A 15,357-nucleotide genomic window follows, 5' to 3' on the forward strand; every position below is an offset into this window, starting at 1 on the left:
TGGTAGTATCAAGCGTTTGTTTTGGATTTTCTTGGTGTGATGTTTCATTTGAAGAAGTTAGATGGAGTTTTGAGTCTTAAAAAAAAGCAAACCTATTTGCATTCGGAAACGAACACAGTGAAAGCTTTCTGACAGACTGCTGTTATGCCATGCTCTATTCAAAAACGCCGTTAACTTCATTCCATCAATTTGCACGTTTAGCAAAACATAATAAGGTCGAAAATATATTTCAACTCCTCCCGCCTGTCTGCTAGAGTGAAAACTTAGAGATTACACACTAAAAACACCTAGCGATATGTGTTCTTGTAAGGCCCCCTCCACAATGCGCCGGAGAAACTTAAAAACACATCTTTATTTCTACGGTTAGACCTACCGTCCACACTAATCCTGAGAAACTGTCCACCGAAAATGGTGCTTTTCGAAAACGCTCTTTAGTTACAGAGAGCAGCCTACAAATAGTTACTGCCACCGCGACTGGAGACGTGTGCGTAGACGTTGCTTTTAAAAGCATGTCATAAAGAAATGGGATCATTCCAGTTTGTACCCATTGAATTCATACAGCAAAAAATTAAGAAAACGTTTTTTCACCTTTATATAGTTATATTAACACCGAAAAGCCCAATCGGGGATGAAAATGCAATTTGTGTTGTATTATTGGAAAGGACGCTTAGCTGGAATGGAGCGGGCGCCGAATGGAAATGGGCGCTCTTATTAGCAAAGGTAAGGTTTGCTGGAATACAGTGGCGCTGGAAGACAATCAAACGGGGCGCTTATTAGAGATTGGTTAAATTGTGAGGATAATGCTAAATCGACTCTTTGCAGGTTATGTCAATGCACGTATTTTAAGTGAAGAAAATGGAACGAATATAGTTAGTGATTGTATTTTATTCAGCCTCGATACTAACTTAACAGTGTAGCACAGTGATATGGTCTGACTGAGCTCAAGTCAATACTGACGATCTGTTAATTTACATCTATTTCTTTTTTTTAACATCTGCACATTAATATAATAATAACATAACGATGTATACTACTTTATCGACTATGTTTCCTATGTTTATCATGATGTTTATGTTTAGTTTCGTCATGTTAGCTCATATTGACATATCCTTAGTCACAACGCTATGAATGATGGGAAGGAACACTTTAAAGTCTCGTTATTCAGTTTTGTAGGCGTTCTTCTTTCCCTTTCGTTTATCTTCCCCTCATCTTATAATTTTCTAAATGCAAGCAAATCATACTGTTCTTTCAAGGAACATCAGTTAAAAAAAGAATGTAGATTGTGTCTCGGTATACGCTTTATATGTCGGTCAACCGACAAACATGGAGAGAGGATGACCTGAATGGGCTCAGAAGAACGATCGCCGAAGACCTCTTCTGAGGTTGTCCTCGGTGATTGCCGTTAATTTGGTTCCTTTCCAGGTAAGGTCTCAAACGACTTAAGCACGAGGGCCAAAAGTTACGCGACTTCCATGTTTTTAACGAGCAACTTTCAAATACGGTGGTCTCACGTAAACATGTGCAAGAGATCAAGTTCAAAAATTCAAAAAGTCAGTTCAGAGAAAAACAGTTAAATAAGTTTTTCGGAAATAAGTCTTTAGAATATTGTCACTGGAGCTCACAATTAATTAACTTACGTTCTCTAGATATAATCTCTATTACATTTATAATTTCTTTAATTAATTCTTCGGTTCTGGAGTTTCGCTGCCCTTTTCTTGATCTCCTTTTCCATCGATTTGTTCTAAAGGGACGTAACCCTCTTGTTCTGTTTGCCGCTGGCCCTCGACGCTGTGACGAAGGCCATAGAAAATGTAAATAGACAAGCCTGTAAGATAAAATAACAGAAGATGTTAGAAGACACTTCAAAAAAAGGGGAAAACTCGCCAATTTTAAATATTGTATTTATAAGCCAACAAGGAAACTACGTTGCAACTTAGAAATTTCCAGTCTCAATCATTTAAGTTAGTCGATCAAAAACCGTTTTAATCTTTAATCGTATCCACCATTTAAGTTCTTTTTTTATTTGTTATTTACGCCCGGTCTATGTTGTTTTTCTACCTTAATAAGTTTTAATTTTGAGGTTTCCTTCAATTGCTAAGTCGAGAAAATAACTTCGTACATCGTGATGTGACAGCCTTTTTTAAAAGTTACCAACGACTCTAGATTGCGTTACTGTTTTGTCTATTGGTGAACTTCACCTGCTGACTAAATGACTTTACTATTAAATGACTTCACCTGCTGACTATTAGCTAACTAAATGTAAAATGATGGGTACAAATGAAATTGTTGTTGTTGCTGCTGCTGAAAGTATGTCTTTACCATAATAATCTACGCTATAAAACAAAGGGTGGTTAACACGCGCCCGGTATTCAGTCCGAAGTCACAGGCAAACCAGTTTAACAAATTGACGTCAGTTTTTCATGCGTATGTCCTGTTTTGATCATGAATTTCGTCATAATATTGTCAGAGTAGCCGTGGATCGACGAGGCGATACCCGAGTGGATACGCATCGAATAAATTATAAATTCATGTGTCGGTCCGCTTTTTGCCAATGAAAATTAGCCAAAGAGCGCGCGAGAATTTTCGCAGTTATCGTAAAACAGTATTTCGCAGAGCCCCACAGATAATGCTCGATGAGCTAATCCTCGAGAAAAATATATGACGAAGGCTATTAATGCGTCACAGTTTTTGATTAGTCGCCGAATAAACATGGTTTCAGTTGCCTGTGCAAATGACATTCACACAATCATAACAACCAGTCACCGGATTCATTAAGGCTTTTTAGATTAAGATCGCTCGTAAGTATTTGTTCGAATACAAAATACTACTGTTAAGAAGCAATGGTTAGGATGCATCTTAACAAAGGAGGGCTTCGTAATTTCTATGTTATGCTATGTACGTATTGCGTGCCTATATTATATTGAAGCGATGAGAAAGTACACACCTATCGCCATCCAAACCGCGAAACGCATCCATGTCGCCGGATTGAGTTCCATCATCAAATAAATATTTATAAACATTGAACAGAGAGGCAGGCCAGGAACGAGCGGAACTTTGAAAGGCAGCGGTGTCAGACTCTTTGGCTGCATACACAACGCAACAATGGCGGCTACGAAAATTATGACTAAAAACGTCGCTAGAATAACAGCCCACGCCTGGCCTTGATACATTGGAATAAGCCCGTTGATCAAAAACGCACTAAGACAGAAGAAATAAAAGAACAGGAACCATATCGTGCATCTGGAAATAGTCCCGGATCGGTCGGTTGGTTCAGGTAGAGGGTCCTTCGATTGGGGACTCAAATTAGGGTCCTCTTCGTTGTATTTGACAAGACCTATTGTTCCAGGCTGGTACCGGAGAATTAGAACAGACGTGGAGACAATGGTATATGCTTGAAGCGTCCCTATCGACATCATCTCCACAAGGGCTTGCAGTTCAAAGACCATTGCTAGAATGCCTGCCAGAATACCCGAGAAAAGTGTACCAATATATGGTACCTCGGTTCTTTTGCTCACGTACGCGAAACTCTTGAAAATCAAGCCGTCTGAAGCCATGGCGTAAAGCAAACGAGGCAACGGGAAAAGTCCGCCATTTATGGCCGCTGTCATTCCGCAAAGTGCGCCAGCCGCGATTATGTACTTTGCAAAGTTCGCTCCGCGGTGTTCGAAAGCTTTAGGTAAGGCTGCTCCATAATCCAACTTGTCATAAGGCCAGATTAAGGTAACAGCAGCTGAAACGCCAAAATATGCCAGAAAACAAACTGTGAGCGCAAATAAAATTGAAAGTGGGATCGTCCTGCTAGGGTTCTTAGCTTCCTCGCCGGCAGTCGCAATGACATCAAAACCAACAAAAGCGAAAAATGCGGTGGCGGAACCCGCTAAAACCCCGGTAGGTCCATACGGCATGAAGTCTGACCAGTATTCTGGTCTGGCCAAGGTAATTCCCATAATGATTATGAACACAATGACAACCATGTTCACACAAGTCACACCGAAAATAAACGTGGTAGATTTCTTGACACCAAACAGTTGAATGATCATCAAAATAAGAATTATCCCCACTGCCAAAAAGTCCGGGTAACCCCCGAGTCCATCAATCCGTATTGGTCCAATATTTTCAAGAGTCCAACCTCTAACTTTATCGTGTAACATGGAGTCAAAATAAGCACTCCACGCTCGACCAATGGCGGCAGCTCCGATCATGTACTCCATAACAAGATTCCAACCAATTATAAACGCCACTAGCTCGCCGACAGTCACATAGCTATAGATGTAGGCTGATCCAGCTTTTGGGACTCGGGCTCCAAATTCAGCGTAGCAAAGTCCGGACAAGACTGAGGCAATACCAGCGATTAGAAATGAGATAACTGTTGCTGGGCCTGCCACATCGCGAGCGATTTCACAAGCGATCACATAGACGCCGGCGCCAAGGGTACAACCGACTCCGAGGGCTGTTAAATCGAGGAGTGAAAGACACCGGGATAATTTAGTCTCAACTAAACTCTGGATGGAGATGCATTTTCGTCGAGAGAATTGCCGAAGACAGCCCATTTCTCATAAACAATAAAATGAAGCTAACGTTCGGCAGATGACACTAGGCAACATTAACGAGCTACCGTAAATTTCTGAAGGCTTGAGGATGGTTGTAATTTTGTTCTCGGAAACCAGAGAGCCATGTTAAAAGCGGCGAATCTTGTTATTTGTCAGATCCAATCGGTAATTTCAGTGCTGACGGCCAAAAGATGCCTTTATGATTACAAGATGCTTCAGGCTCATCGGTGACCTCTTTAAATATTCCACATCTGTCGATAAGTTCCTCTAAACTATTTTCACGCACTGACAGTGACAGTTAGTTATAAGAATTTATGTCTAGATCATAACACCCTTTCAGAGCTACAGGTCATCTTGTCGCCCGCCCGCTTGGCTTGAAACAATGATTCTAGGAGAAGTTACATTTCAATAAGAGAATTCGACATCATCTTATAGTCGGCAGAAATCGCTACACTGGTTTCAACAGGTGCCGTTGCAGGTAAAAGACAACTACGCAAGGTTTTACAAGTTCTAGTGCTGTTGACAAAAATGGCTATCAACCTGCGAGAGAAATATAATGCCTTGGAAGTTCTGGTCCGAGATTTGAAAAAAAAACTAATAATAGTAACAGTAAAAAACAAAGAAAGTTTCCTTAAGAACTTTTGTTGATAAAAAATTTAAGCTAATCGTCAGTCTGGTTGCTATATTCTTTTGTGTCTGATTTTATTTCACTTGATATAATTTACAGCTCGGCTAACTAGTATTGTTTCTAGAACAGCGATACTAGACGATTAAACGATTAATTGTAAAACGTTTGTCCCTCTCTTTTTCTTCAAAAAAGCAGCGCGTGGTTTATTGCGCATGCGCAGTCGATGGACGCAGACATTTACGACGGAATCGAAAGTTACAAATCAAACGATCAAAATTTTTATCGCAAACTTGACACATAATAGCTAGCATAGCATATTTGGTTAAAACTATCCGGAAACAAGAACGCAATAGAGCTATATTGAAAATATTGTACCACAAGTGTAAAGTGAAACAAGCTCTGTCATATATATGAAAAATAAAGTTCAAGTTTGATGTCGTGTTGTATGAGCCGAGAGAAGGTTAGCATCTCCCTCGATAAGGACGAGAAAAGTCTTCGGACTTTCAACCTACAACACATGGTTAAGGCTTTGCCACATACTTCGTGGCATCTAACCAATTTTTTTTGGAAACACTGTATCGTTTAGACTTCAAAAGTTTTTTTAACTTTGATGACATCTTTAGGTTGGCTTTAATACATTGCTTGGCTAATCAAAGTCAATTACCAACAGGCGGTAGCTTGTTCTTTGTTTGAGTGAAAATTGCAAAATCAGCAAACTGATTTAAGAAAATGACGTAACTAACGGCCATGATTCCTCGGCAACGTGCTTTTATAAAGCCCTAAGGTTCTTAGCTATCAAAAAGTCACGAGTTCTTGATAAACTACCTCCACCAACGTATCTTCCATTCAACACAAAAACAACTGGAAGTTATGGTTTGAAGTGTAACAACAAATGTTTTCAGCACTGAATCTGGACTCTGAAATAGCTTCATCGCCAACAACATATTAGCAATTTTCAACCTGTGACCATAAATTAATTTTTTTCTGCCTCCCGGAGTTCCCACCTCTAGCCTTTCCTAAGTTCTCGAGAGAAAAAAAAATGAAAAGTTTGGCTTGCTCTCGTCCAAGATGTGACTTTTATCTTAAAACTGGGAAGTTGCTACGAATAAAAACAACTACCCAAAAACAGGTGAACACCGCGTAGAAACATAAGTAGAGAACCAGGAAAATATAATAGATAAATTGAATAAATGCTACGTTTAGGAGTAGATGTGTCAACTTCCCAAAATTAACCGTTTTAACAGACTATCAGTGGTTGCATACATTATTAAAATTAATGTTGAAATATTATTATTGATTCTACTCTACAAAAGTGGCTATCGCTGTTGAAATTATTCAATTTTTTACTGAAAAGTAATGGAAGGCTTCGTCTTTTAGCCAACATTTCTAGCCTGGGCCAGCTATAAACAAAGCCATCGAAAACCTCTTCTACGTTTATCCACCGTAGTACTCACCTATAGCCATCCAGACAGCAAACCGAAGCCACGTCAAGTAATTTAGCTTCATGATAAGAAATATATTGACGAATATCGAGAACAATGGTATGGCTGGAACACAGGGCACTTTAAATGGAATGGGCGTCTTGTTCTGGGGCTGACGCACAAGGAGCACTACAAACGTTACCAGAAAAATCCCTAACAGACACGCCATGAAAATGGCCCATGCTCGTCCCTTCAAGATGGCTTCACCGCCCCAGATGAGAAGGGTACTAATGAAGAAGTAGATGGCAACGTTGCAATAGATTCCTATGGCTGCGAGCCGAGCTGTTTGAAGAGTGGGGCCATTATTTTCTGCTGTCAGTCTAGTGTGTTCCATCGCTGCCTCTCCTTCCACGTTTTCGTCGTTGCTTGAGAAGATATTTTCCTCTCCTTTTACAATGCCTATGCTGCCAGGCTGGTAACGCAGCAGCAACACGCACAGGGCCACTATTGTGTAGGCTAGCAGAGTACCAATGGACATCATTTCTACCAACGCTTGAAGGTCGAATACAAGAGCGAGAAACGCAGCTAGGGCCCCAGAGAGGACCGTAGCGATAACTGGAATCTCTGTCTTGGGATGCACTTTGGCTAGAAATCTAAAGAAAGATTTGGAATGTGCATGATCAACGAGTGTAATGCTTCCATGAACAGGGACATTTATGAAAGAAAAGGTTTCTTCGCAGCGTTATGCCATTTGAATTGATTGAGACATTAAGTAGTTGGAACAGGGCAAGTTAGATACTGTATAAAGGACTTTAATTCTAGCTCACAAAATTTCGACTACTCAGTTTTTCCACGTAAAAGTAAAACATAGGAAAATGTATTTAGAAGTTAGAGCTCATCTGATTATGTTACTGAAAAGATTTTGTTCAAGATTGATTTTTTTGAACACCTAACAGCCGCCTTTATAATTATAGCGACTTACAGTGAGAGTTTTAAAATTCTACTTTGTGGAGTGAACCCCATAAGAAAAAAATCAAAATATAAATAATTTCATTTTCGGAGATTCATCAAGTGTTAAAGAACTTCTCGCTTTCGCTTACTTGAAAATGAGGCCATCGCTTGCCATGGCGTACAGCATTCTGGGTAAAGGGAACAAGGCTCCAATCAAAGAGGCGCTTAATCCACAGAGGGCTCCGACAGCAATGATATATTTGGCCCACTCGGCTCCTCTCATCGCAAAGACCTCAGGAAGGGCGCTTCGTTCGGATAGCTTGTAATATGGCCACATCAAAGTCAACACAGCGGACACTCCAAAATATGCCACAAAACAAATACCTTTAAAAGAAACAAGAAACGCTCGTTTACATCGAGCTCCTTTCATTTTTTGCGAGTATAACATTTTACTGTAAACAGAAAGCGGTATTAAAGTGTATTTTGCCAGGGATTATTGCGTCTAACAGACATTTAGGAATCAGAATAGAATTTGACTTGATGCCCTACTGAGAGGTGGCGGTCTCCTAGGAAAGGTGGTAATTTTGGACTGTTTGACATTTTTAACGGTCTCTAACGAAAACAGATGAGCATGGTGAGGCAAGTGAACACGTGGAGAATTCACCTAAATGGGCTGTTTTAGTAGCTGACAAAGGCTAATACATAAGTTAGTTTGTGAAAGCAGCTGGATTAGTTTTGGTTTGTTGCTTCAAACTGCTAAAAAGCCGGCAAAATTACATCCCGAGTGAACTGTCATGATTAGTAAGTGTTATGTACATGTAGGATCAAACGGAACTAGGCCTAAATGATTACAATAATTAGAGATATACAAAAGGTTTATTGTAGCGGCTTATACGGCTCACTGGTAGATCATTAGTGTAATGACAGCTGTAAACCCTCGTTTTTAAAGAAAGATGATGAAACGGCAGGCAAATCAGCAAGTCAAAAAGCGGAAAAACACGTCTCAAGGAATTAAAGACCGTAGATTTTCACCGTCGCAGACACTGTTGTTGGCAAGCTTGCAATGTTGATTTCTATCTCTACTCCTTGCATTTTAATTCTTTCATTTGCTATAATTTTGCGGGATACTAATCGATATTTTTTCCATTCCCAAATTTCCAACGGTTTATTAGACCGGAATTGCGCGAAATTTATATTGTGTATTTATAATATACATTTATGAAACTGTTACATGTGTTCTTAGGCTATCATGAAACATATGAACTAAACATAAGGAAAAAGTTTAACCTAAACTAGAATCTCGACATTAAGTTCACGTTAACCATCTGTCACTTTCAAGAGCTTGTTTAGTCTTACATACGTGTAGTTTAACGTCATGGTCCCACGCATCTGATACGTGTTTTGCTTATTCCTATTGATTATGAAACATATGTATTAAAAACAGGAACATGCAATATAATACATGCAGCAATATGAAATAACCAGGATATACAGAAGGTGCCAATATCTGGGTAATAACGGCTGATCCCAGTAATACAAATCTATGAATTTCACTATCGAACATATAAACGATTTTGGAATTATAGAATGGAACGCTGGGTGGCAAATTGAGTGCACCAGCACATGCAAATTAGCTCTCAACCTGTTCCAGGACAATCTACATTTCTCTCCCTAGCCAACATATTTGTCCTATTTCCTCTTTTCTCCTTATAATAGCTTTATCTGATCGCTGTATTTACCGTCAGTTTAACCTTAGTTTGTTTTCTATTGTGTATAAGTAACCTTCACAACTTTTTCATTCATCTTTTGTCCGGCCATTATAGGCCACTTTCTGCTAAATAAAATCTCGGAAAAACAAAAAGGTAATATTAGTGCCAGAAAACGTTTTCATAGCTTCTGTAAAATTCGTTCAGTGATGATATGTTTTAAAGCCTGATCGGAATTGCTTGATAATTTCATCGGAAAGATAAACCTAGAATGGCCACCTATACCAAGTGATAAAACTGCATCAAAACAAAAGCTAATTAAAAGAAGATGGGCTGAAAGTGGAAAATATATAAGCGATAGAAAGACCAATTGCTCGATCAAGATGGAGACAAACGTTCTAAAAAAATGTCGATTTACATTGATCTCTTCGAAACAGTCAATTAATATAAATTGTCACTTGGTTCCATTTTGGCATCATATCTACTGGTGGACACAGGTGTCCAGCTCAACGGCTGGTAAAATCAGTTTAACGAGGAACGCACGATTCATCAGGATAAACCAAGCTCAGATGATTCATGCCGATCAAAAAGCACTTTAGAGATTTGGTTTATGGTTCCGACTAATGTATTATTCAGATGGAAAATTTCCTATGGTAATTGAGCAACAAATGGAAACCGCGTGGCTGGCCAAGGCGTACTTAATTGTTGTTGAATAGCGTAAATTATCGCCAATATCCACGTCCTTGAGAAATATTTACTCACCGAAAGAGAAACAAATAAAATGAAGAACCGAAAAATATCAATCGTTGCATAGATTTTCCCACGTGTCAAAGTGGCGAATTTTAATTCAGACATTGTTGATTTGGCTAAAATTGGTCTATGTGCAAAACAAATTTGGGTCGTAATATAAATGACTACATCTTACCTAAGGCCAGAACTATTGATACAGGTATGGCTCTGCTTGGATTTCTAGCTTCCTCGCCGGTAGTAGCAATTACATCAAAGCCAACAAAAGCGTAAAAGCAAGTGGCGGCACCCGAGAAAATCCCAGATATCCCAAACGGCGCAAAATCCCGCGTCCAATTCTCGCCCTTTGCGAAGTACAACCCGACACAGGTTATAAACATAATCACAAGTAAATTTATGCCGGTAAATATATTGTTGAATCTAGAAGAATTTTTCACTCCTATCACAAGGATGAAAGTTACCAACAACACGAGGAGGAAGGCGAAGAAATCTGGATAACGTGAAAGTCCCGAGACATGCATCTCGCCAATGTTCGTCAGCGTGTAGTTACGAATTCTGCTGTTGAGAACAGAATCAAAATATTCACTCCAAGCTCGAGCTACGGACGACGCGCCAATGACATATTCTAGAAACAAGTTCCATCCGATCACAAAAGCACACAGTTCGCCCACAGTAACATAGCTGTAGACATAGGCCGAACCAGCTTTTGGGACCCGAGCGCCAAATTCAGCGTAGCAGAGTCCCGAGAGAATCGAGGCGACGGCGGCTATGAAAAACGAAATTACAATGCTTGGTCCGGCGATCGAGCGAGCCACTTCTCCTGCTAAAACGTAAATTCCAGCCCCGAGAGTACTTCCAGTCCCTAGAGCGGTCAAATCGAAAATCGACAAACAGCGAGACAATTCGCTTCGTGACAGCGATTTCGGATCGATGAGTTTCTTTTGGGTGAATCGCCTCACCAGGTAGGCCATCTTCGGATGCGCAATCCCTTGAACCATGAATTAACCTGTTTTTATTGTTTTTCAAGAAAATCCTTCGCATCGGCGTTCTTCAGGAAATGAACAGCACTGACTAGACGGCCAACCTTAACTGACTCGTGGACATCACGGCTTTCATGCGAAGTTTTTCCTTGTTCTCGCTGCTGATGTTCTGTACGCCGATGAACTCGTTAGCTTTTTAAATATTCCGCTTGTTTTCTTGAAATTATCCGGCAGTTCTCGAAACTGAAATATCGGTCGTGTCATGTCCGCGTTGATAAACAGTTTCATTCAGTTTCGTCGACTCGTTCCAAGTTCATTTAGAGCCTGCGTTGGTTTGTGGGAAATTTGAAAGCGAACTTTTTTGGCTTTTATTTAATTTCTCGAAATTATAGCATAAATTTTTAGGATAAATTTTAAGAAAAATGAATATATTGACCTCAGCCACAATAAAAAAGAAATAAGTGCCCACATATCTGTCGCTCATCTTGATGACGCCAAAGAAGATTAGACGATCGCGACGTTCACCATGAGAACAGCCGGCTGATTGTCTACAAATACATTTTTTGTTTCAATTTTATCCAGGATGAACACGAAATACGAATAACTCTTGTTGTCCCTCCCGCCACGATAGCGAATTTCCGCATTATGAATCAAACAAAGCGCAGACAGAAAATTGTCTGTAGAATGTTTATCAGTGCGTCTAGAGTTGCTCCTCTTTCCTGTCAGACCGTCGCGCGTGACACGTAATTAAAGAAAGCGCGAGAGGGAGAAAGCGCGCGGACGAAAATGAAGCATTCTCTTTTTGCGCTTTCTCGCTTCGCGGGGAGACAACAATCAGATGTGAGTTGAACAGAAAGCAAATCCCTAAGACCGGTTAACATGAACTGAGGTAAGCACAGGCGCATGGATCCATATGATGTTCGGCCTGCCATCTGATTGGGGAAGCACAGCTAATCAAGGTGAATAGTAGTGTTCGCTCTTTTTGAAAGAGTACTCCGTAACTACTAAATTAAATGGAAATTTTGAAAGCTTAAACGACAAAGGGAACGGTCTACTCTAGCTTTTACTTAGCTTAGGACATATTAAACCGGCTGTGCCGATACAGCTGCAAAGTGACTATTTTTAACCTAGCTTGTTTTAGGCTCACAAATTGTAGAGATTGAGGAAGACTAAGAGCGTTTAACTGGTAAAGGTATAAAAAGACATGCAAACCGAGCCAGTCCTCCTATATCACGGATTATATAAGATCAAGCAGCTCCCAACTTGGTACAGTGTATTGGCGAAAGTCGGCCCCATCAACTCCATCCTCTTGGTAATTTAGTATTGATTTTTTGTTATTTTGTACCCTCATGGAGTGGACAATTGTTTACTATTTTAGCCTCAAGGTCCAAATAAACGAAATTTAATAAGAAAAACAAAATTAAACCATAATATTATACAAGGTTGCAAACTGACCAAGTTATTATGATATGCCATCCCTAACTGACCTATACAATGACATGTTTCTATTTTTTTCGGTTTTTCGAGCCAGTTAAGAGAAAAAGGGTAGTCCAAGATCGTTATCACATTTGACAATCATGTTATGTCTATAATGAACCAGGGCCAAGCCGTACTCAGGCCGAGGTGAATCAGTGCTAAACATCTCTAGATATCGCTGGTTAGGCGGTGATACCGTATTTTATCGGTGACTGCCCGGGTACACATTACATATTTCAAGTTTTCTTTCGTTTATTTCCGCAAGTTAAACCGTGCAGTTTCATTTTTTTTTTTCTGTATTCAGAGGTTATAAACTGCTTTCCGTCACAGGCTATAAACTGCTCTCCGTCTCTTGCTTTACAATTTTAATCAGTCAGTGGCTTTTTTACAGGAGAAGGGGTGGGCTTAATTCTTTTCTTATTTATATTTTATGACTTTAAGGGGCACATGTGAAACTATCGCCTACTGTACATTAATTTAAAATTGCTAAAAGTTATTTCAATTTATAGATGTCATAAATTTTTAACCGATGGCCGAATGAACAGCCCTTCTCTTAAGGTATTGACTTTCTTCTCTTCGGTACAAACGACAAATGTATAATATTTCCTTACCAATAGTGAGTATAGTTGCCACAGGCACATCCTTCGAAGGATTATTTGACTCTTCCACAGCGGTTGCGATCACATCGAATCCAACAAAGGCGTAAAAAGCTGACGCCGAAGCAGCCAGTACTCCGGAGAAACCAAACGGTAAAAAATCATCCGTCCAGTTCTTTTCCTCGGCAAAAGAGGCTCCAAGTATTATAATTAATACTATGACAACAATATTTATGGCTGTTATGACATTTGTTGTCACTGAGGTTAGCTTCGCTCCGAAGCACAAAGTCACTGTTACGACTAATATGAGAAGAAACGCCAGAAAGTCCGGATAATGTGCAATGATTCCCGACGCGCTAAGTTTTCCAATTCCCATTGTGGTTGTATTTCTTATAATGTCGTTTAGCAACGAAGCATCAAGATACGAACTCCACGCTCGAGCCACTGAAGAGGTCGCTATTATGTATTCAAGAAGCAAATTCCAGCCGATCACGAACGCGCAGAATTCACCTATGGTGACATAACTGAAAGTGTACGCGGAGCCGACTCTGGGAACACGCGATGCAAACTCGGCGTAACACAAACCAGCCAGTATGCTTGCCACTGCTGCGACGAAGAAGGATAACACCAGCCCTGGTCCTGCTACATTTCGCGCTAATGTTCCAGTTAAAACATAAATCCCTGCTCCGAGAGTCGTCGCGACTCCGAGAGAGGTTAAATCAAACTTGGTCAAGCAGCGAGATAACTCTGTTTTATGTATGACACTTGTATTTATGAGTTTCTTCCTGCTTAAAATTTTCGAAAACCGCTCCATCTTGGGTCAGTGTTCGCCTTCAATTATCAAAGTTCTTGGTGTTATTGCCGCCTCACAAGTCTTGCCACTCAAATGGTAACATCTGTGTCATATTCAGCTGTCTTCGTTGATGTACAAACTGTAAAAAAAAAAAAATAGCCAAGCAATTAAACTGCCATAAATTATTGTCAAAGGAGTCTTTCGGCCACTCTGTTGAAAACACTTTAGCTTGATGCTGTCAGCTTCCTTTCAACTAGTTTTACAGTCGGTTATTCAAAATTCAAATTTTCTTTGTCATAGGGTTTTGATTAATGCAAATTTAGGGCGGGAAGTTTCCCGCCAGTTCAAATTCATCAGAACGGAAACCTAAACAAGAATTATATATTTCCCAAAATATCGCTGAGCTTCTTATCTGAGTAAGTACTTTTTTTTGTCCGCAAATTTGTGAATTTTTCATGTATAGCTTTACATTATGTGATCATATTTAAATTAATTTTTAATGATCATAGAATCATCAGCTAGCAATCAGAAGAAAACGAAAACCTTTTTGAAATTTGCATACATCAGTGTTGAAAAGCTTTAAAAGGATCCCTCAGAGTAAACCATAGAATATCTAAACTATGTTAGTCATAAATTCAATAAGTTTATGTACGTTGCTGATTTGACAAATAAACTTCTCGATAAATATTTGATGGGCACGATTCTTGACCGTTGTATTCAAGGTTCCTTTTACGTTTACAGTGAGTTTAATTATGCATGTATTGGGGGCATAAGCAATCATGCGGACATTCACCCGAAACCTTGAGGTTTGCTTTGATCATACCCAACCTATCGCAGTAGGCATTTGCCGGTCTAAACAGTCACTACCGGTACACGAGAACGACATCGCCTGAAAACGTAAGTAGTACTTTTTTCAAATTGCAAATAAAATAGAGAAAACAAAGAAATAAGCGAAACAAATAACAAACAAACAAAACAGTGATTTTCGCTCATCACCATCCGCTACATTTTAACGAAAATACTTACAACTTTACCATAAAATTCCGACAATGAATAAACCCTTGGCATAGTTTGTGGCGTTTTCATTGCCTTTAGTGGCTTTTAATCAGAGAAAACTGCGCGCGCAAATGACGTTTTATTTGTTTTCTTTTAAAAGCTAATTGTTGACGTGTGCACTCCCAATGGCGGCAACGACAGAGAACTTTGTTTACCATAAATTTGATACATGTAATATCTGCAGCGTGTTTCACTTAACCTGCCGACCAGGAGTCCCTCTTGCTGCCGACGAAACAGAGCAGTTTCTTTTGACAACTTTTAAACTAAAAACTGTTATTGTCCTCGTTTCTTTGTGTTTGTCCTTAAGCAAAATAAGACTTAAAGAGATTGATGGTATCTGATTTGAAGAAATAAAATTACTATAAATCGGCCACGATTTTTTGGAAAAAAATGGGAACTGGTAGCAACCAACCTGGTCCCTAGGGTCTTTTACCCGCAACGAGCATCGGGAGA

General features: G+C 39.7%; 1 protein-coding gene and 1 non-coding gene across 4 annotated transcripts; one reads left to right on the forward strand and one right to left on the reverse strand.

Moving 5' to 3' along the window:
* Positions 1-42: 42 nt before the first annotated feature.
* On the reverse strand, positions 43-15,024 carry LOC145481227 (cationic amino acid transporter 2-like). 3 transcript variants are annotated; one of them, XM_081459674.1, is made up of 5 exons: positions 14,875-15,024; positions 13,071-13,987; positions 7,700-7,934; positions 6,633-7,252; positions 43-1,825 (listed from the first exon to the last, which is right to left on the reverse strand). In XM_081459674.1, exons 2-5 carry the CDS (start codon positions 13,867-13,869, stop codon positions 1,680-1,682), a joined length of 1,800 nt encoding a protein of 599 aa, XP_081315800.1. In that variant the 5' UTR covers positions 13,870-13,987; positions 14,875-15,024; the 3' UTR covers positions 43-1,679. The 3 variants fall into 3 exon arrangements, with proteins under 3 accessions (XP_081315800.1, XP_081315799.1, XP_081315801.1); XM_081459673.1 differs by lacking the exons at positions 13,071-13,987; positions 14,875-15,024 and adding an exon at positions 10,182-12,759; XM_081459675.1 differs by lacking the exons at positions 6,633-7,252; positions 7,700-7,934; positions 13,071-13,987; positions 14,875-15,024 and adding an exon at positions 2,945-6,616.
* LOC145483197 (U6atac minor spliceosomal RNA) lies at positions 5,617-5,744 on the forward strand. The gene has a single exon (XR_014048896.1). It is a non-coding gene; the product is annotated as a U6atac minor spliceosomal RNA (small nuclear RNA).
* Positions 15,025-15,357: the final 333 nt, after the last annotated feature.

Source organism: Orbicella franksi, chromosome 3 (genome assembly GCF_964199315.1).
Source record: "Orbicella franksi chromosome 3, jaOrbFran1.1, whole genome shotgun sequence".
In the NCBI taxonomy this organism is placed as follows: domain Eukaryota; kingdom Metazoa; phylum Cnidaria; class Anthozoa; order Scleractinia; family Merulinidae; genus Orbicella; species Orbicella franksi.

Bases quoted from the DNA above. Each gene is read 5' to 3' on its own strand.
- LOC145481227 (XM_081459673.1), bottom strand. From the start codon at position 11,001: ATGGTTCAAGGGATTGCGCATCCGAAGATGGCCTACCTGGTGAGGCGA. The intron at 7,253-7,699 runs GTAAGCGAAAGC...ATCTTTCTTTAG, and splicing joins AGCGATGGCCTCATTTTCAA to ATTTCTAGCCAAAGTGCATC. The intron at 1,826-6,632 runs GTGAGTACTACG...TTTATCTTACAG, and splicing joins TGCTGTCTGGATGGCTATAG to GCTTGTCTATTTACATTTTC.